This window comes from Pinus tabuliformis, chromosome 6, assembly GCF_031772625.1.
Source record: "Pinus tabuliformis cultivar Carrire ecotype Pingquan chromosome 6, CPIR1, whole genome shotgun sequence".
Taxonomy (NCBI): Eukaryota; Viridiplantae; Streptophyta; class Pinopsida; order Pinales; family Pinaceae; genus Pinus; species Pinus tabuliformis.
In genome coordinates, this window is record NC_142292.1 from 1,328,586,750 (window position 1) to 1,328,613,654 (window position 26,905).

At 40.2% G+C, this 26,905-nt stretch overlaps 1 protein-coding gene across 4 annotated transcripts in view; it reads left to right on the forward strand.

The window, feature by feature from the left end:
* The window catches only part of LOC149263505 (uncharacterized), a 69,871-nt gene extending 43,222 nt beyond the window's left edge, over nucleotides 1–26,649 (forward strand). For all 4 annotated transcript variants that reach the window (XM_089426373.1, XM_089426380.1, XM_089426376.1 and 1 more), the window contains 3 exons: nucleotides 25,061–25,246; nucleotides 25,378–25,438; nucleotides 25,625–26,649. In XM_089426373.1, the coding sequence (XP_089282499.1) occupies nucleotides 25,061–25,246; nucleotides 25,378–25,438; nucleotides 25,625–26,244 (867 nt within the window). In that variant the 3' untranslated portion in view covers nucleotides 26,245–26,649. The remainder of the gene's footprint in view (nucleotides 1–25,060; nucleotides 25,247–25,377; nucleotides 25,439–25,624) is intronic.
* The last annotated feature ends 256 nt before the right edge of the window (nucleotides 26,650–26,905 follow it).

The window sequence follows — 26,905 nt, forward strand, 5'->3', positions numbered from 1 at the left end:
GGGTATATGAACCCGTATATGGTTTTCCTCCATGACAACCATGAGGGCACATCCATTTGTAAGATCCACCACCCTTTCCCCCTTCAAGTTTGGTCACAAAGGTCCACAAGGGATTTGATGTACCTTTCCCATCTTGTGCTTCAGTGTCCTCTTCAAGTTCATCCCCTTCCTCTTCAAACCCTTCCTCCTCATCATACATTGGGTCACTACTATTAGGACCAAGTTCATCCCCTTCCTCTTCCCCTCTATTCCTCACCCTTGCCATCATTAAAACCAAGAGTGGAATGATACATAGAAGCCAAAAGAACACCATCTTGGAATATGGATATAGGTGGTGGACAACCTGTAAATAAAGGAGCAAGTAGAAACAATGGGAAAGAGTAGGAGAGGGAGGAGAAAAATACAATTTTTTTTTCAAAAAAACAAGGGAGTTTGGGGTTTGAACTTACCTCTTTAGCTCTTGTAGATGAAGTCCTCCAAGCTCTTGCTCCAAGCTCCTCCTCCTTCTCCTAGCTCCTCCTTCTTCACTCCTCCAAGCTCTCCTCTCTTCTCCTCTCCTTTCCTCTCTTCTCTTCTCCTCTCCTCTCTTCTCTTCTCCAACTCTCATAAACTCAAAGTGAGAAAATGAGAAGAGAATGGGGGCTTTATTCTTTTCTAAAGTCACCCTAGACTCACCCTAAACTCACCTAACCCACCCCCTCATGCTAGTTAAGTTACATGTTAAAACAAATTTAAAAAAAATAAATTAAAAATCCGCTGCCGCGGGGTTGCATCCGGAAGCGCCTGGGTGGCGTGCGGTTCCGGGCCGGAAGCGTGGCGCCACCCCGTGCCCGAACCGCCCTCCGATCCGCGGTTCCGGGCGGCCGCAACCCAAAATGCCAGGAATCGCATTTTTTAAACGGATCCGCGCCACCTCCTCCTCCGATCCGCGCTTCCAACTTGGATTCCGAAACGCTTCGCTCCGATCCGCGGTTCCGGGTTTGGATCCGCGGGGGGGGGGGGCGATTCCTGCATCACTGGTCCGGTTTGGTACCTAATTGGTACCAATTGGTCTCTATTGGTCAGTTCCGTTCCAATTGGTTATGTCCGGTTTGGTACCTAATTGGTACCAATTGGTCTCTATTGGTCAGTTCCGTTCCAAACTGGCTTGGCTAGGAAGGTGATGCGTGCGACGACCGGTTTTGTACCTAACTGGTACTAACCGGCCGGTTCCAATCCAAACTGGCCTAGCTAGGAAGGTGACGCGTGCAATGTGGTAGGGGATCCACAAGGTATATTTTTAAATGGTTTTTAGGGAAACCATTGGTTGTTTGATGTTTCTCTCCAAAATCTGCCCTCCTTAACTTATCAAAGCAACTCTCCCCTCCTATTTGGCTCACGCCCCTCATTTGAGTTTTTGTGAGCATATGTGAGCTTGGAGAGTTCTGCAAGAACACTAAGTCTTGCGCCAACGGTCTCTAACAATGGAAAGTTTGGAGGTTATTTGTCATCTTGTAGCTGGTTTGGAGCTAGTTTGGAGCTGTCCAGTGGAGTTGGCATCTTTGGGAGGAGGTTTTGGCAGCTGGTTTTCATTCCCAGGTATGCTATTTCTCTAAAAAACTTCCAGATTTGATTGCTGTCCCCTTTTTTTAATTTTTCCCCTCGTCCAAGTAAAAAATAGCCCCTCTTTTTAGTCTAAATTTGCGTATTTTTTGTTTTCAAATTTGTCATAGGTTTTGCATTTTACTTAGTTGCATTTTCTTTTTCTATTTGCAGATTTATTTTCTTTCAAATTTGAAATTTTATCATCCACCATGGTCCCAAAAGCTAAAGAGGCTGCATGGGTTCATTGTGATGTTATTGATGAAAAATTCATGCAAATATGGCAGGCACCCAATGAAAGGGAGGGAATCTATAGGTTGAAACAACACTTGGTTGGCATAAGAGATCAAGTATCCCCATGTGAAGCACCAAATGCTGTGATAGGGCTTCTTAGGGTAGAATACCTTGAAAGGTTTGGGGAGGAGAAGGCTAGGGAAAAGGTTATATAAGTAAAAAGTGCAAGGAAGAGGGCAGAAGCTATAAAAAGTGTGAGTGGGTGTGATGATTTTGACCTTCAAGACTCCTCCTCTAGCCATTCCACCAATGTTCATGACCCCTTCCATTATGTTCCTCCCTCTCTTGGGTGTCATAGTCAAGCTAAAGGTAAGAGGATGAACATTAAGAGCTAGTTCACACCTTCCCTGACCTCCACCTTTGCTAATGCCATTGCCTCCCATTCAAGTCTAACTCATCCCAGTTTGGATACATTGGAAAAAGCAATGCAAAGATGTTGCTTTTCAATACATTGCCAGATGGTGTTATGGTGCAACTATCCCCTTTAATGCTGCTCGACCACCTTATTGCCAAGCTATGTGGTACTCTATTATATCTGCAGGAAAGGGCTTCAAAGGCTGTATTGTGCGTGACTTGAGGGGATCTGGGGATCTCTTTTGCAAAAGGAGATTTTATTCATTAAAGAATAGCTGACTGAGTTTATAGAGTCATGTACACAAATAGGTTGTTCCATCATCTCAGATGGATGAACTGTTGGAAAGAACCACACTATCATAAATTACCTTGTTTCTTTCCCTCAAGGAACCATGTTTTTGAAATCAGTGGATGCATCCGATAGGGTGAAAGATGCCAACTTGTTATTTGAGCTTTTGGATGTGATGGTTAAGACAGTGGGAGAGAAAAATGTTGTGCAAGTCATCACAAATAATGCCTTAAACTATGTTCTTGCTGGAAAGATACCAGAGTCCAAATATATGACCATATTTTGGACCCCATGTGCTACACAGTTTTAAAAATTGGAACTAGGTTTCAAACTGATTGCCTATCTAACCGAGATTCGAACCAAAAGCAGATCAAACTGGATCGAATCAGATTCAATAAACTGGAATTGAAAAAAATACATAAAATAATTAAATTTTAAATGAAAAACATTATTTTTAAGATTACAAACCATGTTTCCAAACCATTAGAGACAAAATATGCAAAGTCTGCTCATCTATATACCATGTAACAGTGCATATATCAAAATGTCATAGAGTGCAATACATATCATCAACAAAATACATAATCAATGAGGTTCTAACTTAAATGGCCTCTAAAATCCAAAAACAATGCTACAACTCAAGCTACTAGGCCACTGGCCTACTACAAAATTCAAATTACTGGTCAACATGAATTGACCATTAATTGAACTTCTACTTGTATAACTTCTTCCTTAGCCTTTGCCTCCTCAAACTTGTCAAAAATTTCAAGGTATTCTTCCCTAATAGGTCCTATCACTTCATCTGGTGCATCACACGGGATTATGTGGCCCCTCTTATACCAGCCAAGTGTTGCTTCAACCTATAGATGCCCCCCTTGCCATTGGGCGCTTGCAATATTTGCACAACATTTTTCCATCAACAACATCACAATGAACCCATGCAACATCTTTGGCTTTTGGTGCCATGGGGGATGATGAAATTTCAGATTTGAATGGAAAGATATGCAAATAGAAAAGAAAAATGCAAAACCTATGATAAATTTCAAGAACCAAAAAAGTGACATATGTAGCCTATAAACAGGGGTTGTTTTTTACTCGAAATAGGGGATAAAGATTAAAACCATGGACAACAATCAAATTTGAAAATTTTCAAGAGAGAAATCATACCTAGGAATGAAAACCAGCTACTAAAGCCTCCTCCCAAAAATGCCAACTCCACTAGACAACTCCAAACTGGCTCCAAGATGACAAAGAACTTGCAAACTTGCTGCTGTTGCTCAAAACTCAATCCTGTTGCAGAATTGTCCAAGCTCTCATATGCTCACAAACACTAGAAATGATATGTGTGAGGCAAATAGGAGCTTAGGCATGCTTTTATAAGCTTAAGGGGACAAACTTAGGAGGGAACCTGCCCATGGTTTTCCAAAAAGCCACCTCAAAAACCGCCCACGCATCGCATCGCCTTGTCGAGTCACACATTTACCTAACTAAGATGGTTTTTTACAGATCCGATTGGTTAGGTACTAGACTGGCCAGTTTGGTACTTAACTGCTCATAACTGACCCTTGGATTGGATTTTTTAATTCAATTAGTAGGCTCGTGGGTCTGACTGGCCGATTTGACTGATTTTCGGTTCAACCTAGCCATTTTTTAAAACTATGGCTGCACATTGCATAGACCTCATGATTGAGGACACAACAAAGTGGAGTGGGTAAAGAACATTGTAAAGCATGCCCAATGTATCACAAAATACATCTAATGACTCATGGGTTTTGAGATTAATGAGGAAAAACACTGGAGGCAAGGAGCTTGTTAGGTTTGCCATCACAAGATTTGTAATTGACTTCCTCATGTTGTAATCTCTCACTTCCCAACAACAAAACTTGCTGGAAATTTTTCCAATGATGATTGGAATTCATCTTGGCGGGCTTGCAGACAAGATGGAAAAGACACCAAAAAGAAAGTTTTTGACAACATTTTTTGGAAAAAAGCAGCAGAGGTTGTGAAAATTGGTGAGCCCCTTGTTAAGGTGTTGCAATTGGTGGATGGAGAAAAATTGGCCATGTGCTACATCTATGAGGCTATGGATTAGGCAAAGGAGCAGATGCCAACAACCTACAAAGATAGAGTAGGTAAATATGGGCCTATTGGGAGATCATTGATAACAGATGGAACAATCAACTCCATCGTCCTATACATGCAACCAAGTATTTCTTGAACCCAAGGTATCATTATAGAGCTCAGTTAGGAGAAAATCAGACTAGTGAGGTCAAATATGGGTTGTATAAGTGCTTGCAGTGCATGGTCCCTAATGAGTATAAATAGTTGGAAATACATTACCAAGTGAATGCTTTCACTAGGGCCACAAATACATTTGGCAAAAACCATGCAAAGATTACAACAGATGTGGATCAACCAGGTAAGCAATTCCATTTTGTTTGTTTGTTTAAGTTCAATTGTTTAAAATTCAAACTGTAAATACTTAGCCAAACTTACCATCTAAATTGTTGAACAATGAACTGGCTTTAGTCTTTAATTTGCAGTACATTGGTGGGAGTCATTTGGCATCCAATGTCCTCAATTTCAAAAGTTTGCAATTAGAGTTCTTTGCCAAACTTGCAGGGCTTTTAGGCGTGAGTGCAAGTGGTTTTCGAGTGGATTCACAAAAAGAAAAGAAACTGTTTGAAACAAAAACGATTAAATGACCTCATCTTCGTGTAGTACACCCTTCAACTAAGGTGTAACCAATTGATGAACAAAAGTCCTGATACCATGTGTTGGACTATATTGATCCAACTTTAGAATGGGTGGAGGAGACTCAACCAACTATGTTGGGTCTTTATTTTAATAATGATGCAATGTTGTTTGGGGGTTGTGGTTGATCCTAATGTAGATCTGTTAGTCGAACTAGAAGCTGAAGGAAGCAAACCACCGTGCATGGCACATGGTAATGGAAGCATTAGTCGTGTAGTTAGGCCAACTCGTGCTTCTACTTTTGCTAGGCCTAGCGTTATTGTTGTTGCAGAAGAGGCTGAGGAGTCCTTATACTTTGAGCCAACTGATGTTTATGTAACTCTTGGTGGTGATCTCGTGTTTAGTAGTTGTGATGAGTTTGATGAGTGATCACGATTAGTGATTTGTAGTAGGCCAGTGGCCCAGTAACTTGTAGCATTTCTTTTGGACTCTAGAGGACAATTAAAGTCGTATTGATTATGTATTTTGTAGATGATATGTATTGCACTCAATACCATTGTGATATATGCACCCTTACATGGCATGTAGATGAACAAACTTTGCATATTTTGTCTCTAATGTTTTTGAATCATGGTTTGAAACCTTCTATATGTATTCTTTTATTTTCATTTAAAATCAATTATTTTATGTATTTTTTCAATTTTGTTTCATTAAATTTAGTTTGATATGGTTTGAACCGATTTTGGTTCGAACCTTTGTATGATAGGTGGCTTGGTTCAAAACCCATTTTCAATTTTTAAAGCTATGCAAAACTTGCTTAAAAAAGGGGCGAATCTCCTCTGATAGCCATTTTATAGTTGTATTTGGTTAAAATTTCCAAAATGCCATCATCAATCATCAATCAATTACACAATTATTTCAAGCAACTTAGTAGTAATCATTAGGAATGGGTACTTGCTTGAGAAAACCTCCTAAAATGTAGGAGCACCTCTTAAAAACTAGGAAGGGATCATTATTTAGAGAAAACGAACCAACCAAACTTATAAACTTATAAACAAACTACCAACTTATTCCTGCTATTCTTACAATGCACACTCACCCTAGAACATATCACTAAATGGGTAAGTGGGCACCATAGGGTTGTAATATTGAAGAGGGGACAATTACTTTGTTTTGTGCCTACATTTTTGTAAAGTGGCGGCTAATCTCAATATGGTTGTTTTAAGCCTTGTAATCCCCAACTATTTTGGGAGTTGTGTCACATGCAAGTGGAGATACTTGGAGGAGTCGGATTTTGAGTTGTTGCTTTTAATTTTGCTTGGCATTTTCCTTGAATAAGTGATGATTTTGATTTTTTTTATAATTTAGGAGATCTTCTATAATGTCCCTTTTCGAGAATAGTAGAAACAAGAAAAATAATTTAAGTATTTAATGTCATCTTAAAGGTGATAGTGAATAATTAAATTAAAAAGGGGATAAGTGACTTTTGAAAAAGCAATAAAACTTATAAAGTCACTTTATTATTAAAAATGTGGCCCATGGTATTCGCCCATGGTGTTTGGAGGAGAAAAATTATAAAAAGGAGGATGAGCATTCATATGGGGGCATGAATGAGTATTGATATTTGGTTAATAGTCCTGAGAGCTCTTGTGGCTTAAGGTGGGAGGAAGAAACCCTCATTGTATTTCCCAGTGTTGGTGTTGAAATAACGCCCTAACTGGTGGTGGTTGGTTTCGATGTTGAAAGACACACCCTAGCCAATTATCGTGCTATAGGTCGTTAGTTGCGCTTTAGAAGGCCAAATTATTATATCTTAGAAGGGTCGAGTTGCTAGAGGTCAGATTGTAGAAGTCCGAGAACCAGAAACCCAATATATCTTCTAAGTTTTTGATGTAATATCTTTTTTGACAATTAATTATTAAATAAAATAAAATAGGGTTCCTTGCCTTAACTATTGTGTACAATTTGTGTCGATTTGTGTTGCATTTTATTAGTACCTTCGGCAAAAATTTATGCTGTAATAATTTTCGGGATTTTTTAGCAAAATAATAAAAAGGAATATTACAATGGTATTAGAGCTGGTTTTTCTGCCAGCCTGAAGGGTTATTTTAAGAAAAAAAGAAAAAAGAAAAAAAAGAAGCTTCCGAATCAACAAGAGAAATTGTTTATAGAAGTTACTAGAAGACTTGAAGATCTTAGTGGACAAATAGAAGATTGTAACAAAAAATTTCTTGAAGATTGGGAAGGCTGAAGAATCTAAAAGGAATTACGCAAGAATGGTAGATTGAATTGATTCATGGGCATCATTAATGGTGGCGAAAGGAAAAGGAAATTGTAGATTTGGAGCAATCTCTAAAAACTAGGAAGCGGAGAGTGAAGTGAGCCCAAAGGAATAAAAACCTACCAAGGGATTGGAGGTTTGTGGTTACATTGGGAAACATAGCAGTAATGGAAACTGTAAAGCCTTAAATCTGAATTTTTTAACAAGATATAACCATTTAGAGTAACAAAATTTATCAATTTGATGTTGAGTACCTACTTAGGGTTTCTGTGGCTGAAGATGCTTCTGATTTGCTCTAGTTCCCGCACCTGTTACTGAAAGAGCAAAAACCTCCCAGCCAAACTGGGTACAATCTTGGTACCCAGCTCCAAAATACTTCAAATTTGAATCAATTTGGCCCCCGTGCCCAAAAGCCTCAAGAACAACTGCTCAATTCTTCTCTGTGTCTTTCTCTTGTAAGTTCCTCCTCTGCCTCTCTTTGTATAAAATTTTTCTCCCCCTTTTCACAGTACCTTTCCTCCTTTTATGCCCCAGAGATTACTTCGCTGCTTCCCATTTCTCCATAGTTTTAATTTGATAAGTTCAAAAGTTGCAAAGGCGGTCACCGCCTTCTCTCCTCCCGATTTCTGACAATGCTCTCTTATTTATTCAATATCTCCTTTATCACTATATTATGTTTCACTTTTGTTTAAATCGAATTATTTTCATAGTATTATGGTTTTATATATTCTTCTCTTTATTATATTCACAATTTAATATATATATATATATATATATATATATATATATATATACACTTTCCTTTGATTTTATAGAATATGTTGTTTCTTCTGTAGAATAAGATATATATATATATATATATAACTTTTTTGTACATAATACCTTTGTGTATAGTTCCTTTGTATGTAGTAGGGTACATACTTCCTTTGTGGTGAAGTCACTACATCGCATTTATCTTTAATTTTATAAAGTATAATTATATATATGTATTATGGTGGTGGTACATATATCAAGCACCCTACTATATTCTTGTAAGTTAGGTATTCATTTCAATAGTTAATTCGTTACCCTAAATACGAACATTTTTTCAATATTAACTAATATATATACTAGTGCAGTGCAGACGATGCATGCATATGTAGCTATCATATGCATGTCTCGTGTGCATGCTAATATCTCTATGTCCCCTTTAATTCAAGATGGATCCTTACATAAACCTTGTTTTAGAATTTTCAGAAGCACCTATTGAAGAGAAATATGGAGCAATATGCAACAAAAGTGGCTTAGCATCTTCAGCCAAAAATATTTAAAGGTTTTTGTTGGTTGATGGTTGCAGTTAGAGGTTTCATGATGACTTATATAGAAATACTTGCAGGGGCCAAGGTCCTGCTTAAGAAGTGTTTGTTATTAAGGAAAGCTTGACATAAAAAAAGAGACCAATATATTGGTGTTTACACAAGACCACCAAAAGTGTGCAAAGGGAACTACAATGGATTGCACTTCGGTGAGGTGGTGGCATTGGATTTGAAAACCTTGAAATGGAGATTCCTCCAACCAATTGGAGAGTAGCCAGATGGCCAAGATAGCTGCAACACTGTCATGATGGGTGATGGTTATATTTGAAGGAACCTATGGGTCCAAGAAATTAAATGAGTGCCGCGTTCTTGATTTGCAGTGCAGGAATGTGTTCAATTTCTAAGTATTACCCATTAGAAATTTTATCTGTATTCTCTGGTTTATTTCACCGACTTGTTTAATTACTAACAAGTTATTTAACCATATAAACACTAAAATAAACACAATACAGTCTCAACCATCTACAGATCAACTGAAAGAAATAGACAAACACACAAGGGACACCGTTATTTTTGGACAATTGTCCCCGGAAAAACCCAATTTGGGAAAACTGGTGTAGCAGTTCTGAGGGTTTTATTATTAAGCAACTTTTCTTGAGTACACTGGGTGCCAAATTGGCTCACCCAACAGAGATAAAAAATCTGGCAGTAATACCTCTCTTCAAAAGTAGATATTCTAAAAGTCTGCCCCACAAAACCCTCTCCAACACAATCTGAAGCACTGCATCAGCCCTCCGCGCCTTTGCGTCCGCCCTTTGAGGCTCTGTGCAACCTCTCTGGCCCTCTGCGTCACTTCTATAGCCTCTGCGTGGGTCATGCAGGCCCTTCTGGCCTCTGCGAGGCTCCCTCTGGCTCTGTGTCTGCCTCTCTGCTTCTGCGCTAGTCTTCCGACACTATCTCTGCCTCTCTGCCTCGTACTCACTGCCCCTCGCTGCAACTCTTGTCATTGGTTCGATTTCTCTTAGCAAACCTCGCTCTAGAAAATCGAATTGATTGATCACTCTAGTGTATCTCCAACTGACCCTCAAGCCTCCTCTTATATTTTTTCTATTGAGTCTTCAACGACCGAGATTACATCTCTAATCAACGGCTAAGATTAGATTTGGCTTGATCCATGTCATTTAGAACCTTTTAACCCATTTTTATATTAATACCCATTAATATTTTATTTTTCCTAAGTTTAGACTTAGGAGATCCATTAAAAATATTAATTATTTTAATATCTCTTTAACCGACTAGAATTTCCCCAAACCATTTATGGGTCTTGGAGATCTCATGTGCTTTAGCCATTCCACCAGTTTTCATGGCTAGAGCACATCCGATGCTACCCCAAATCAACAAAATGGACGTAGTCGACCATGGAAGGTTATCCGCCGAGTGTCCATGAGAGCCGCATTGCAACGCTGATCGACGATAGCAAGATGGTGATATTTGGTGGTAGCGATGAAGGAAAAGGGAATTATTTGAACGACATGCATGTTTTGGATGTGAAGGCCATGGAACAGGTTTCTCTCGAGGTGTGATATTCCCGCTTAGCAATATTGTTAAGGGAAATATCAATCTTGCCCAATTTTGTCTTATTTCATGTTTGCACTTAGGAGATGTGGGTTCAGAGGTCCCACATGAATTTTGGGATTAAGTGGGGCCCAAACATTAGGAAGGAAGGGAAATATTGCGGCTCTAGTGGAGCGTGGGGGCCACCCCATGGAGAATTACGACCCACATGTGGAAGACGCTCTCATTGGAGCGAAGTTGGTGGGGAAAGTCGAGCTGGGCCCACATGGGCATCTTGGAGGCTCTTTGATAAATAGAGCAAGAGGCTCTCATTTTGGTCATTCAATCATCTATTCAGAAATTGTGTCTTTGATATAACACGCTTGAGCTGAAGCCAAGTCTGCAACGTTGTTTTGCGGCTCTAGTGGAGTGTGGGGGCCACCCCATGGAGAATTACGACCCACATGTGGAAGACTCTCTCATTGGAGCGAAGTTGGTGGGGAAAGTCGAGCTGGGCCCACATGGGCATCTTGTAGGCTCTTTGATAAATAGAGCAAGAGGTTCTCATTTTGGTCATTCAATCATCTATTCAGAAATTGTGTCTTTGATATAACACGCTTGAGCTGAAGCCAAGTCTGCAACGTTGTTTAGCAGACGAGTGTCTCTGTTTGGAGATCTCAACCCTTGCTTTCGGTGGACTTCAAGTGCCAGCCCAAGGAGGGAGTCCTACCTATACCAGTTTGTACTAGCAGCAGGGAGTGCGAGTTTGTGGAGAGGATTGGCAGTAGCAACAAAGGGACTGCGTAGTTCTTGGAGGAAGCATGCTTGGAGGTTGAGGAGTGAAAGGAGTTAGGGGTTGAAACTCGAGGTGAAGTCCGAGGAAGTGTTGTGGGGGCTTTTCGAGCATTTTGGCAGAGAAGCAACCACAACATTTGCGACAAGTTACATCTTTTGCTTGTGGAGGAGGGCCAAACATTTGGGGGTCAATTTTGGAGCGTCAAAACTAGGACAAACCCTTTCTGAGTTTATTGAGGAGAGGCCAACAATAATTTGGCAAAATTTTCTGGGCAGATTTAAGGGTTCAAACAAGGGCCCCAACTTAGCCAACAGCTAGAGGAGCTAGGGGAAAATTGGGCCTGAATTCCAAGGTCAACATTTAGCGAATTCCTTTGTGGGTTTTTGTGGGTTATTGGTGGAGAGCTCGGGGTTAATTTCCCGGAATTTTTTGAGCATCCGAGGAGGCCCTAACAACAGTTCTTTGCAGCCAACAACATATTTGCTTGGTAGTTTCAGCGTAGAGCCAGTAGAGAGCAACAACAAATTTTAGAGGGATTTATTATTGTTCATTTGGGCTTTAGCTAGCTTGCCTTGAGCAAGCCCAGGTGCACTCTTTCCAGCACCTCATTGTACCCTCTTCTTATTATAATAAAATGGCTTAGCAGTGCAGATTTTGGTGAAATTTTGTGGTCTGACTCGTGTTTGATTTTCGTGGTTTTATGTCTATGTTTGCTTTGTTATTTACTGTAAAGTTCCCTAGGAATATTACAGTGTTATTAGTGCATGATTTTGGCCATATGTGGGTCTAAATCACACAAATGCTCAAGTGTTATTGTGGACTAGAATTCTAGAGGCTAAAACACGAGTCCCACATTATTCTCCAGATTGAACTTATGCCCAAAAATGTCTCAGTAGGAGAAATTTGAAAATGTTACTAGGAGCATCAAGAAACTGGTGGGGTAGCTCGAAAAGTGGTTGTCAGCAAGAAGAAACAGTAGTTGCCGATCTGCAGATGAAGAAAATAAGAGGAGCATGATTGTTGAATGAAACGCTAGTATTAATATTGTAGAGGTGAAGATGGGAGGTGGAGGTAATGACGAGATGAGAGAGGATATACCCATGGAGGAGGAAGTTCATCTAGATATGTTCCAACCAGTTGAGCATAAGGCTACTGGCACACAAGAGGAGCATGAGGATACACCTAGTATTAAGTAGAAGTCACCCTTTTTGGAGTTTCCTTTGGTAGCCCCAATAGACAGATTGGAGGAGGTAGTTGAGCACATATCCATTGATGAGGCATCCTGGTCTATGATAGAGCTTCAGAACGACAACCACCTACAACTGACTGATGAGCATGTCTCGCATGTTGGGTTGTCTATGGAGGAGTAGTTGGAGGCTCATGTTGAGCCCATGATGGAGGAGGATGTGCAACCATCCTTTGGGATAACCATTGATGAGGGGCAGCTTAGAGACCACACGTTGGGATTCCAGCATAGTTTGCTTCAGAGGCGCACTGACAGGATCTACAACGTTATCAGCCCACCCCTACGCATTGGATTGAGAGAGGCGGAGTTGTCTAGACATACCAGAGGGGATGACCAGGTTAGCAACACTATTGGGTCACCTTTGCCCATTGGAGAGAGGGAGACGAAGCTACCTAGTTAGATCTCATGTGTTGACCTGGATAGCGTGATGAGACGAAATATCTGGATAATGCAGGACTACTTAAACAAGAGTTGTAAATACAAGTACAACTAGCATTCATGTGGTGGATGGAAGAAGCATGATGAGAAATAAGTAGTCATATAACGAAGGTTCCATATGCGAAGAAGGCCACTTTCCATGAAGAAAGGAATGCCATGATGAACTAAGGAGGATGATTGATGGCTGTTGCCCTACAAGGAAGAAGCTCAACTAAATTTCATGACATCAAGGAGAGAAGTTGATCAAGCAGCTGAAGGACCCATGAAGAAAGAAGTTGCTGATGTATAGAAGAGTCCCTAGCTAAGAGGGAGCTCTGATAGGTCCCTGATCAAGAGGGAGTTTGAATTAGATCACCCCTGATTACAAAGGAGTGACAATTGTGTTTTTCCATTTCATGTGTCATGCACTAGACCAAGACTAACAACCATAAGTCTAGATGAAGGCCATGAATGGAAATGTAGACACGTGATAGACCCAACATTCTTGTCTTCACTTAGGAAGAAAGAATGGGGGGATTGGGTAATCATTTGGCATCCAATACTCTTTGAGGATGTGTAGGGCATCCAAGATAAGAGAGCAAGAGGTCCGATATTCTTTGAGGGTTGGGAACCCAAGATAAGAATAGTCCTAGAAGGTCATACTTAGTGAACACCCGGGTGGGTATGTACCTTGAGAGACAATGATGAAGGTGTCTATAAATCATTGGTCTCACCAGCATTGTAGCTCATGGTCTCATGGAGAGATGGAGCTGTTAGTCAAGGCCTTGCACTATGACAATGCTGATTGATATGATGCTATACAGATGGGATTACCAATCCGATTCTTCTTATGAGAAATTCTTCAGATTGAGAATAACCAAGTACCATTGTAAATACCTCACTAGTTAAGAGGAGGTATTGAAGAAAAGGGTAACTAGGTTCGGTATTTGTCAATGTAATTTTGATCTTTGTACTTGTCAAGAAAAAAAATTATTATTTTTATAAATTATATGAATGAGTTTCTTGCTCATTCTATAGGTCTAGGAAAGTCAAAGAGTCAAAATTATATTGAAGAGCTCTTCTTGAGCATTTATGTAATGAACATGAGTCAACCTAGTGTCAAGCATCCCTCCAAGACAAGCACCATCCTTTAAAGAAGAAGCCTACAAACAAAGCGATGAACATTGAAAAGACATCATGTCGGCCTGCAAAAATATATTAAATAACTAAAGGATGACATGTCGGTTCACTTGGATAAGTCGGTTCAAACTGGAGACATAACCACTATATATACCCAGCTGGGGTATCCGCAAAAGAGAGAAGAATTTCAGACATCTTTGAAATTTCGTATGAGGTGCAGGACTGTAATTTCGTATGGTGCAGGACTGTAATTTCATATGGGTGCAGGATTGAATTTTGGATGGGTACATGACTGTAAATTCGGATGGGTAGCAGAGATGACAAGGATTTCAATGTTCATTGTCTAGGTCTATCTATACAATGACCTTTGAAACAACCTCTCAATCTCGACATTATTGTGATAAGGCAGTGATCTCATGAAGACACACTCTGTCTCGGTATATAGTCCAGAAGCAGTCATAATAGATGCAAGTATGATCTTAGTATAACTACAGTCATGACCTCAATGGGGAAGATCAGTGTCTCGGTAAAACTAAGTGCAACTCTCCTATATATATATATATATATTTCAGATCTCTTTGTTGAAATGAAGATTTCGATGATCTTAGTATAACTACAGTCATGACCTCAATGGGGAAGATCAGTGTCTTGGTAAAACTAAGTGCAACTCTCCTATATATATATATTTCAGATCTCTTTGTTGAAATGAAGATCTCGATGAGTATACAACAGTAAGGATCTTGGTGGTACAACAGTGATAATCTCGATGTTGCAACAGTGATGGAGATCTCGATGATGCAGTAGTGATGGCCTCAATGGTACAACAATGATGATGATCTCAGCAGTGACAAAGAAGAGGATTGGTGTCTTGGTCTTGGAGTGGCCCAGTAGGTCAAGGGGCATGGTCTTGGTGTTCGTCAATTGGAATCTCTATAAGAAGAATTACGTGCGGGTTTTCCTCTCCAAGAGGGAGAGGTTTTGGCCTTGGCAGAATGCCAACTTCTTGAGTTCTTGTCTCTTTCTTTTTACTAGCAGTTTGATGAAGTAAACACACACACACACTATTAATAAGAAGAAGATCAAGCTAAGATAAATTGTAAAAGCACTTCACAAATTGTTATCAAGTCTAGAAGAATCTTACTAATGCTAACTGCCCTAGATTCTTCGTGAGGAATGGATCCACATGCTCCCCCTTCTGCATCTGAGCAGATCTTAGCTTTTGCTCCAAGTACATCTTCCGTTGCTTGGAAGATCCTTGATATAGCATTGCCAAGGCATCCCACATCTCCTTAACAGTTCCTCTGCTAGCGACATGACACACTACGTGATCCTTTACTCCATCAAGGATCATCCTCTCGGCCTTCGCAATTTCTGATCGATACTTCTTCAATGAATCTGCATTTGCAGGGACAACGACCACGCTGTCGACATATGTCTTGAGGGCATGCTCATCTAGAAGGAATGACATTCTAGCCTTCCAGATGACGTAGTTGGATGCTCCATCCAACCTGTCCTGATCCCTCAAGCCACTGGTTTCCATTTATGGCACAAATGTCGAAAATCTCCTCTCTCTTCTGCATTGTTGTTGGGCTAACCTACACACTCCCTGCTGGATCTAGTAAAACTGTTGCCCCTTGCAGTTGCTCTGCTCTAGAGAATTCAAATTCCTTGGCTAGGAATTCTCCGAGGAAGAAATTCCCTCAACCGTGCTTCTCCTCTTTCTTCTGACAATTTTTTGCCCAACTAATTGATTGTAGAAAAATCTATGTCCCACCATCTCTCCTCACGCTGAGGCTTCAACACTGCTCCCTCTGCCCTGATAAAAATTCAATTTGGAAGCCCTTCTCTCCGTCGACTCACTTAGAGAGAGACTGCCTCGAAATTTCAGCCCTTCGGCTAGAACTGCGCAAACCCTCTAGGGTTTTGAACTACTGCCCCCTGCAACTTTTCGATCTCCCTCTTCTGCTCAGCACCGGGATCTTTGGCACTGCCTTCTTGCTTCACCTGCAACTCTGACACCATGTGAAAATTCCTAAACTGGAATCCCTACTGCAGCAACTGATGATATTTCTCCTACTTGTTAGATTTACATGAACAAGTTATTTGCAGTTTCCTACGCCAAATATCGAAATACATACACTACAACCTTCACTTAATTAATTTATATGCGGAAACAAGAGATTGAGCAAGAAAGAAATACAACAGAATAACATTGTTATTTTTGGACAAATGTCCCCGGAAAAACCCAATGCTGTAAAACCAGTGCAATAGTTCTGAGGGTTTATTATTATTAAGCAGTAGCACATTTTGAATACATCTCTGAATACCTCACGGGTTATTCAGTTATAGAGAGAGAAATATTGGCAAAAAGATTTGTGAGATTACCTCACACAATAACTGAGAAAATCCCGGCTGATCCAGACACTGGATGAGCTGCCTCTAGCGGGCCTTGCACTGCCTCTGCGCAGCCCTCACACAATCCCTGCGTCAGCCCTTCTAAGCACCATGTCACCAAGCAAGCGATCGATTTGCTGCCAGGAGTCACTGCTCTTAGCCTCCCGGTCTCACACCCCGACTTCCGACTTCTAAAACTGACTCTGCTGCAAAATTTCAGACTCTCTCTCACCCTCTGCACTGCCTCTGCGTGGCCCTGCGTCTATGTTTGCGTGAGAGCTGCTGGATAACTCTCTGCTCATGATTCTTTGGCTGAGAAAATCTCTCTCTCTTTGGATGCTATCCCTGCCCTCAACTGCAAGAAATCTCTTCGACCAGAATTTCCTCCTGAGAATTTCTCACTTTAGAAATTCGATCTCTTGATCTCTCGGTGTGTTTTCCAAATGACCCTCAAGCTTCTTTAAATAATCTTCTTGTTGACATTCAACGACCCATATTAAAAGCTAATCAATGGCTAAGATCATTTTAGCTTGATCCTCGTCTTCTTCTAGAAGTTACACCCACAATTAGATTAATACCTATTAATATTTTTAATTTCCTAAGTTTAGACTTAGGGTCCCATTAAAAAATATTAATTATTTTAATAAAATTGTTTCTGGGTGGAATTTCCCAAAACGCTTTCTGGGTTTTTTGGAATACATGTGGCCAAGCCTCCCCGCAAAATTTGAGGCCTAGAGCACATCCGATGCTACCCCAAATCAACAAGGTTTAATGTGGGTAAACTGAACTTAAAGAGGGCTGAAACCAGTGTTCAGTGTGAACAGAAGTGCGTGGTTTGGACAGGATCAGATTCGTGGTAGAAGGTGCTGGAAGTTGAGTTGTAAAGGTCTGTCCTAAGTGGAGTTTAGGATCGCAGTTCATGCCCCTAGTACAGTGAATAAGGAGCAGCCATATCATTGTTAAAAGGGTAGTCTATTGTGCCCTAGGTTCTGTGTAATTGAGGAGACAATTTACAGATGTGTGGGCAGCATATGTAAGCCCTAGATCAATCACCTTATAAGGAGTTAAGGGATTGTAAGAGGGCAGAATTCTTGTGCTCTAGTTGAGGTTTGGTGAGTCAAATCTGTGATAAGATGGTTGGTTGGTAAAGCCCTACGTACAGTGATAGAGGGCAGTCTTATCATTGTTGTGGGGGCTGGTAGATTGTGCCCTAAGTTCAGTCATCTAAGGGGCAGCTGGAGGACTGATAAAAGGGCAGGTTTAGAAGACCTTATGACAGTCATCTTTGAGGCAGCAAAGTGACTGTGTGAAGGCAGTTGAAGAAGCCCTAAGTTGTGTGACAAAAGACCAGACTTGTCAATGTGTAAGGACAGCCTTATAAGACCCTATGAACTGATCTTTTGGAGCAGCAGAAGTCAGTTAGTGGGCAGTTTGGTTGTGTGCCCTAGTTCAGTGATTTGGGATTAGCAGATCAGTGATAAGAGGGCAGAGTTGAAGACCCTAAGAGCAGGCTATCTTGAAGGAGCAAGAAGGTTGTTAGAGAGCAGTTTGATGAAGACCTATGATCAGTCACCTTTGAAGCAGCTAAGAGATTGATAGAGACAGTTTGAGTGGCTGAAGATGCAAGCAGATCTGAAGCAGCAGATGTATTTGTGAGCAGCAGAAGAGGTGGCAAAGGACCTGCCAGAAGTGTTCAAGGTATGTGGACCAAACAGGCTGAGTTGAGCGCTCCTTCAGCAAGTAAGTCATGTGTATCTTGTTCAAGTGTAGTTGATCTCAAGCCCTAGTTGTCCTTGTATCTGGGCTGATTGTAAGGGCCATGATCCCTGGTACGGGAGCCCTATGTTTGTTGTATTAAAATTGTAATATAATAAGTTTTGGGGTAAAAATTGCCCTATGTACTAAGTTGATTCATGGTTGTACGTTTTCCACTGTGCAAAGTGCTTGTGTTGTGGCATTTTAATGTGTTTGTGATTGTGATCATAGACAAACTTGATTTTGAAGTGGCAAGGGAAAATCAACACTTAGCACTTAGGTAAGCAGATCCCTTACTTCTCTACTCCAGTCAATATCAAGTTAAAATAATAGATGCCAAGGACACTTACTAATAAATTATAATAAATATATACATTGCTGAAGCTAACAAAGACACGTGACAGAAAAATTAATTTATTGCTTTTAAGTTTTTTAAGCGTATAGAATATATGAGTTTAATGAATTTCAAGGTTTGAGGTTTTTTTACTGTTTCACATTGTTAGGAATTTTAGTGCAATTTGTCAATATTTTGTACGAGTTTAAAATTTCTCTTCAGGGATATTTAAATTTTAGTTAGCCATGAATTAATCTCGAATCCATAACTCAAATCTGAGATTTGGTAACTGTTTGTATGCTGTTGAGTTGTGCTTTTGCTGTCAAAAGTGCTATTTGTGTGGCCTGAATGACGACTTTCCTATAACAAAAAAAATGCCTCATGGCATGGGAGACTAGTTCTACTGTCAGGGACAGAGCCAGCCTGTTTAATGTTTGACAAATATTTGGTTCCTTGTTCCCAAAAGAATGGTAGAGTAATTCTGAATTGTTTTTTAAGTATCCTTTTATTAATCTCAAATCCATAACTCAAACCACAGATTTGGTAACTGTTTGTATGCTGTTGAGTTGTGCTCTTGCCGATAAAAGTGGTATTTGTGTGACCTGAATGATGACTTTCCTGTAAAAAAGTGCCTGATGACATTGGAGACTAGTTCTACTGTCAGGGACAGAGCCAGCCTGTTTAAGGTTTGACGAATATTTGGTTCCTTGTTCCCAACAGAAGGGTAAACTAATTCTGAAAAGAATGTTAAGGTAACTGTCCTTTTAAACACCAAAGTTAACTTGGCCAGTTTATATTTTGTGAAATGGAATAATAACAAAATTGAATTTGGGTTGGAGCAGTGAGACTTAATGTGCTTGCCTAAACCTTTTTGATTGTGAATTGACACACCAATGCATTTCCTCTGGAATAACACTGAGAGGAGTTCTCATAACTTTAATGTTGATTTTGGGTAGCATCGGATGTGTTCTAGCCTTGAAATTTGGCAGAGAGACTAAGGAACATGAGATCTCCAAGACCCAGAAATCGTTTGGAGAAATTCCACCCAGATATTTTTAATGAGTTCCTAAGTTTAAACTTAGGAAGATAAAAATATTAATAGGTATTAATAAAGATAAGGGTGAGAAGCTTCTAAGAGACGAGGATAAAATCTGTTTTAATCTTAGCCGTTGATTAGAGACTTAATCTCGGCCGTTGATTCATCAACAAGAAAAGTATAAGAGAAGACTTGAGGATCATTTGGAGACACACCGGCAGATACTCAGTGTCCCAAGGAAAATCGATTCTCAAAGAGAAGGAGATCGATTTTAGAGGGAGAGTTGCAGGGTGGAGGAAGAGGAGGGCATCAACAACAGTCAATGATTGAGGAGGAGGTGACGCAGGGGCATTGAGAGACAACGCAGAGGGAGACGCAGTCCAGGGGAGACGCAACCCTCACGCAGGCTGACGCAGAACCACGTAGAGTGACGCAGAAGTGGGAGAAGGGTCTCCAGGGTGTCAGAAAGTTTCCAGGGGAAAGTCTCAGGTGTTTTCTCTCAGTTTCTCTGTAAAATCATTCCTTGTAAAGCGATTGTTGTTGAAGATTAATAAAACCCTCATCTGCTGCACCAGTTTTCCCACATTGGGTTTTTCCGGGGACAATTGTCCAAAAACAACTGTGTTGATGTGATTGGTTCTTGTGCATGTGTTTTTCTCTATCTAATTATGTGATAACTGCAATAGAATTTATTTTAATGTTTGCTGAAGGGATTTCATAAATAACTTATTGTGAAGAATAAGTAGGTGAAATAAATTAGTTGCTGTAGTAGAATTTCAGGTTAGAAATTTTCACATGGTATCAAAGCAGAAATCCGGCAACAGGAGAGAAGAATTGGCTATGGGTCAGGAGCATGATGCAGAGGCATCAACTCAAAGGGACTCGCACATATTTCCAAAAGAAAGCACGAGGGACATGGATCACGATTATTCCATGTTAGCTTCCAGACTGGAAGAAGAAGTCGCTTGCCTAGCAAGCTCTGGCTCCTTTGAGGTTTGGTATATAGATAGTGGAGCTTCTTAGCATATGACAGGAATTTGATTTTTTTTCAAATTATCAGGAAGAAAGGATGAATTTTCAGATCACCATGGGAAATAAGGTAAAGTGTACCCCTGTAGGAAGAGCTATTATAGTCTTTCAAACCGAAGCAAGAGAGCGGCTTTGAGAAACCAATGTGCTGCATGTGCTAGGATTGGGGATGAATTTACTCTCCGTATCTCAACTTCAAAACAAGGGCTATGACGTTTTCTTCATTAAGGAGAAAGTATATGTCAAACACCCGAGTTGGAAAAGGAAGGCCCAGATTGGAATTAGAAGTAACAGGCTGTATAGATTACAGCTAGAATCTCCAATGGCATTGATAGGTAGCAATGGAGATAAAGATTTGAATGAACTATGGCACAGGAGGATGGGACACTTACACCATGGGGCTCTGAGGATTCTCAGAAAAATAGTATCAGGAGTTCCAGAATTAGGTACCGAATGAGATGATGTATGCAGAGGGTGCACTCTAGGCAAGTATGCCAAAGCAACGTTCTCTAGAAGTAACAATAGAGCTCAGAGTGTTCTAGGATTGATACACTCAGACATCTACGGACCTATGTCCACAAAAACTCTTAATGGTGTCGAATACTTCGTCACCTTCATCGATGACCATTCCAGGAAGATTTGGATCTACATTTTGAAAACCAAGGATGAGTTTTTTGGTCGATTCAAAGAGTTCAATGCTGTAGTAGAGAATCTGACAGGAAAGAAGATAAAAGTGTTGCGCTCAAACAATGGTGGAGAGTATGTTGACAAGGACTTCACTGATTTTTGCGCTAGGGAAGGCATCAAAAGAGATTGGACAACTCCCTACAGTCCAGAGCAAAATGGAGTAACAGAAAGGAAAAACAGGACTATTGTGGAAGCAACTAGGGCAACGCTGTATGATCAAGATATGCCCAAATTCCTGTGGGCAGAAGCATGCAACACGACAGTTTATGTCCAGAATAAGACTCCACATAGGGCATTGGGCAAAATCACTTCGGAAAGGGTCTTCACCGGGAAGACACCTGAATTCAGTCATTTCAGGATCTTTGGGAGTTTGGCGTATTTCTGTATACCCGAAGAAAAGAGAAAGAAATTAGATCAAACTACTGAGAAAGGATATCTTGTGGGATATAGCGAGAATGCTAAGGCATATAGAGTCTATCTTTCAGGGAGTAGGAAGGTAGTAGTTCGGCGAGATGTAAAGTTCATGGAAGACAAAGCTTTCAGGAAATCTTGAGAAATGCCTTCCGAGGAGCAGTGAAAAGACGATCCGTTGGTCCAATTGCTTCAACCAACAAAAACTAGTACCAACTATTCTCTTTAAAGCAAAACTTCAGAACAAGAGGAATCTCAGGAAGGTGAAGAGCTAATAGATGTACCCACTACCAGTGGAAGAACGAGCCAGGAACTCTGACAGATTCTACTGGATGCAGAGGACTTCATTGGCGCACCCAGGAACGATAAAAGGGAGCGAAGACAGCCAGACAGATACCAGGCCCTAGTAGCTCAGGTTGGGGAACCCTCTAGTTTTCAGGAGGCCATTCAACATCAAGTATGAGTAGATGCTATGGTGGAGGAATACAGTTCTATAATGGTCAATGATGTCTGGGAAGTGGTACCTAGGCCCCAGGACAGGTTAGTGGTAGGTTTGAGATGGATCTACAATGTCAAATATGCTGCAGACGATAGTGTGGAGAAATACAAAGCCAGGTTTGTGGCTAAGGGGTATGCTTAGAAGGATCATCTAGGCTCATCAAAGATTGCTCAAAGAACCTAGCCACATAATTCGACATGAAGGATTTGGGCAAATGCATTATTTCCTGGGGTTGGAAGTTTGGCAGCAGAAGGGTGAGATCTTCCTTGGGCAAGGGAGATATGCTACAGAGATCTTGAAGAGATTCAGGATGCAAGACTATAGACCTATGGATACTCCAATGATCACCAACTGGAAGAAAATTGATGCATCAGAAGATAAAGACGTTGATCCCACCTTGTATAGGCAACTTATAGGGTCCCTGATGTATCTGGTCAATATCAGGCTAGACATTTGTTATGCTATCAACACCCTTAGTTAGTTCATGGTGGAACCCAAGAGGGTGCACTGGGCAGTAGCCAAACATGTTCTCAGGTATATACAAGGAACAATCGAGCATGGACTATTGTACACCCAAGGCAATGACATTAGGCTGAGTGGGTTCACTGACACAGATTGGGCTGGAAGTTCAGTAGATCGGAAAAGTACAACTGGGTACTTTTTCAACATTGGATCAGGAATGACATCCTAGTGTAGTAGAAAACAAAAATCCATGGCTCTGAGCTCAATTGAAGCAAAATATATGGCAGCTAGCACAACTTCGTGCGAAGCCATATGGCCTAGGAAATTGCTTGTGAATTTATTCAGGAGAAGGATGGAAGCAACCAATATTTTGTGTGATAATCAGAGTTGCATCAAGCTCTCTGAGAATCTAGTTTTTCATGATCGGTTGAAGCACATTGATATCAGGTGTCACTTTGTCAGAGACTGTGTCCAACAAGGGGCAGTACAGTTGAGGTACACTCCTACTGGAAAACAGGTGGCAGACATCCTCACCAAGGCTCTAGGAAGAACAAAGTTTGTTTATTTCAGGGAGAAGATGGGGATGGTGAAGAATCCATTTCAGTAGTAGAAATGGATAAGTATCAGGAGTTACAGTGCAGCAGTTAGCAGTGGCAGTGCTATGGGCAGCATGATGCAACATGTTGAGAGGGAGCTGCAGTACAAATGTAGCAATGGCAGTGTCATGGGCAGTAGTACAAGAAGTAACAGTGCAGTGGATGTGGGGCATCAGGGCAAGCATCAACGCAAAGGACCGATGCGGAGGATTAGTGTGATGATTCTATGCTGAAGCATTGCTAGAGCACATTCCTCGCTAAGAGGGAGTGTTGATTTTGGGTAGCATCGTATGTGCTCTAGCCTTGAAATTTGGTGGAGAGGCTAAGGCACATGAGATCTCCAAGACCCAGAAATCGTTTGGAAAAATTCCACCAAGATGAGGAGTTATTAAAATAATTAATATCTCTAATGGGTTGATAAAAATATTAATAGGTATTAATAAAGATAAGGGTGAGAAGCTTCTAAGAGACGAGGATCAAGTCTGTTTTAATCTTATCCGTTGATTAGAGACTTAATCTCGACCATTGATTCATCAACAAGAAAAGTATAAGAGAAGACTTGAGGATCATTTGGAGACACACTGACAAATATTCAATATCCTAAGGAAAATCGATTCTCAAAGAGAAGGAGATCGATTTCAGAGGGAGAGTTGTAGAGTGGAGGAAGAGGAGGGCATCAACAGCACTCAGTGACTGAGGAGGAGGTGACGCAGGGGTATTGAGAGACATTGCAGAGGGAGACGCAGTCCAGGGGAGACGCAACCCTCACGCAGGCTGACGTAGAACCACAGAGAGTGACGCAAAAGTGACGTAGAAGTGGGAGAAGCGTCTCCAGGGTGTTAGAAAGTTTCCAGGGGAAAGTATCAGGGGTTTTCTCTCATTTTCTTTGTAAAATCATTCCTTGTAAAGCAATTGTTGCTGAAGATTAATAAAGCCCTCATCTGCTGCAACGGTTTTCCCACATTGGGTTTTTCCAGGGACAATTGTCCAAAAACAACTGCGTTGATGTGATTGGTTCTTGTGCATGTATTTTTCTCTGTGTAATTATGTGATAACTGCAGTATAATTTATTTTAATGTTTGCTGAAGGGATTTCGTAAATAGCTTATTGTGAAGAATAAGTACATGAGATAAATCAGTTGTTGCAGTAGAATTTCGGGTTAGAAATTTTCACATTTAAGTCTTAGGCACATCTATAACAAATAGCCTCTCCATCTCTTGGAGGATGGTCTTCTGAAGAAATATTTGGCCTTGGAATATTGTCCTTGTTACTTACTATTTAGATTATCACCATGATTGAACCTACTTTATACTAGACTTAAGCTGGTAAGACAAACTGATCTTGAGATCTTGTGATCACACTGAAGTAAGGCCATAGTAAATTTGTTTTAGAGATTTCTAAAATAGGAATGCACGTATATCTGTTCATGGCTTGATTTTGTACAGACCATACAACTTAAACAAGATTTGGCACATTAAACAGTTTACAAAAGCGTTAGAGCTGAATTGGAAATTTCACTCAATGCACTGTACAAGTGGTCCTTATTAGAAGCATTACAGCACCCTATCCTCAAAGGAAAGTATTGTAGCCTGTCATGAGAAAAGTGTTGAAACCTCAACTTGTGCCTGATATTTGAAAATTACGCTTGCATTCAAGAATCAAGACATAAGCATCTTTGTTATCATAACCAAACTTGTGTAGAGAAATTTGCATGTTCCAGGGAAAGTTCATGTCTGGTCGTTTTTCTTTGTAGTTCATGCTCCAGATTTTGTAATATTAATATGTGAATGTTATTTTTCATGCTCCAAATTTTTGTATTCAATATATGAATGTTAGCTGTTCAAGCTCCACATGCCTTTTTTCTATGAAAATTTCTTGTATTTGTTAATCCTTCCTTGCTTCACTGGTTCTTGCAGTATCAAACTGATTGCACAGATACAGGGCTGAGGCTTCCAGAAAATAGAAGGAAGCCTTTATTTTTAAAAGAATTATCCAAATTGTGGAATAAAGTGAAGCCAGATGTTCCATGGGAACAAGGACAGTATGGACCATCTAATACTTTACTGATTGATGATACCCCGTACAAAGCTTTGTGCAATCCTGTAAGCTCAAAGTCAATTTTTGAAAATACTATTTATGTGCCAAATTTGGGATAATCTTTTGCATTCATTCTGATAGCTTAATATCCTAACAGGGGCATTGTCGCCTTTTTCTGGTTTGGCGTTTTTAACAGCCACATACTGCAGTGTTTCCTGATCCATTTGAAGCTGCCAATAAACAAGATGACATTTTAGGTTAGTATTGCTGTCCAGTGTTAAACTCAATGTCCATTGTCTGATAACAAGTTCTATTTCTTATTTTAGGGGATAATTTGTGAGTAATAGTTATCCAGATACCTCTGACAACCTGAGTATGAAAGACCTCGTTGGATTTTGCTTGGATTTTTTAATTAAACTGCAATCATCTTATCATTTATGTAGGATGTTCTTTACGGAAATATTTGGAAGGACTTTCCACTGCTTCAAATGTACAGGAATATGTGAAGTGTCACCCATTTGGACAGCCAGCAATCAACACCAAAAGCCAGAACTGGGATTTCTATCGTCAGGTTCTTCACATGAAGAAACCCTTGGAGAACCATTACACGGGTGAGAAGTTGTCAATGTCTACTTCACCATCTGTAATGCCAGGCACAAAAAATGTACAAGGCAACAGCCAACTTTATCATAACATGAGTAATTCCCATTTAGTTACCAGTATTGATCAACATTATGTTTCTGATATGGGAATAGAAAAGAATAGTGTAGAGGATTCGAAGGACAAAGAGAAGGGAATATCCCATGTAGATGGTTTACTGGAGAGAGTAGTGATCTATGAGGTTGGTTTGAGTGAGAAACATAAATCTCATAATTTGCCTAAGGAGGATAAAAAGGCTGGTTTATGTCAAAACCATGCGTTGCAATCAGAATATGTTATAAAGAAGGCTCCCTCATTTTCAAAGCGAAAAAGGAAGCGGAAGTCCCATCTACCTACCCACTTTTATGAACATATGCTACATGGATTGCTTCAATGGAGAAAACAGAAGCGTAAATTCTGTTGAGCTACCTGAATTCATCATACAGCTTATTGATTTCAACTTTCACACATTCAAGCTACTTAACTTTCGTAAGGTGTAGCATGAGTTCCATATTAAAGTTGATGCAGCCTGAGGGACACAGTACTTTGTGCCAGACACAAGATTCACATACACTGAACACAGTTCATTTTTTGAGCCATTTAATATCAGCCTGAATTTGAGCCTGATTCAGGCCAGTTATAAAGCTTGATTCAATGGGTTGAATTTAGGGGAGAATGATTGTGACAGGACCACCATTATTTGTTTTAATTGGACTGGAGGGTTATGTAGTTGTGGTATTATTAAATATTGGGACATGATTGTTATATCATTTGGCATGGGAAGCTTTTCTTCTGAACATTTTTACAAATGATTTATTTGTCTACAGCAGCACATGACTAGGTCATTTTTGTGGGTTTTCATAATATTCTAGGCATTAGTTTCTATTGTTAAGTCCCCCATAACTTTCGAATGTAATTTTTATCTGGTATCTTCTGCATGATGTCAGATGTTGTTAAGATAATGTTACTTAGGTAGAGATTGTATTGATGTGCTCAAGATGCAACATTGCTTTGTAGAGAGAGATCACTTTTCCCCCAGCCAAATCCCATTAGGCAGAGCACTTCCTTCTTCCCTGTTGTCATGT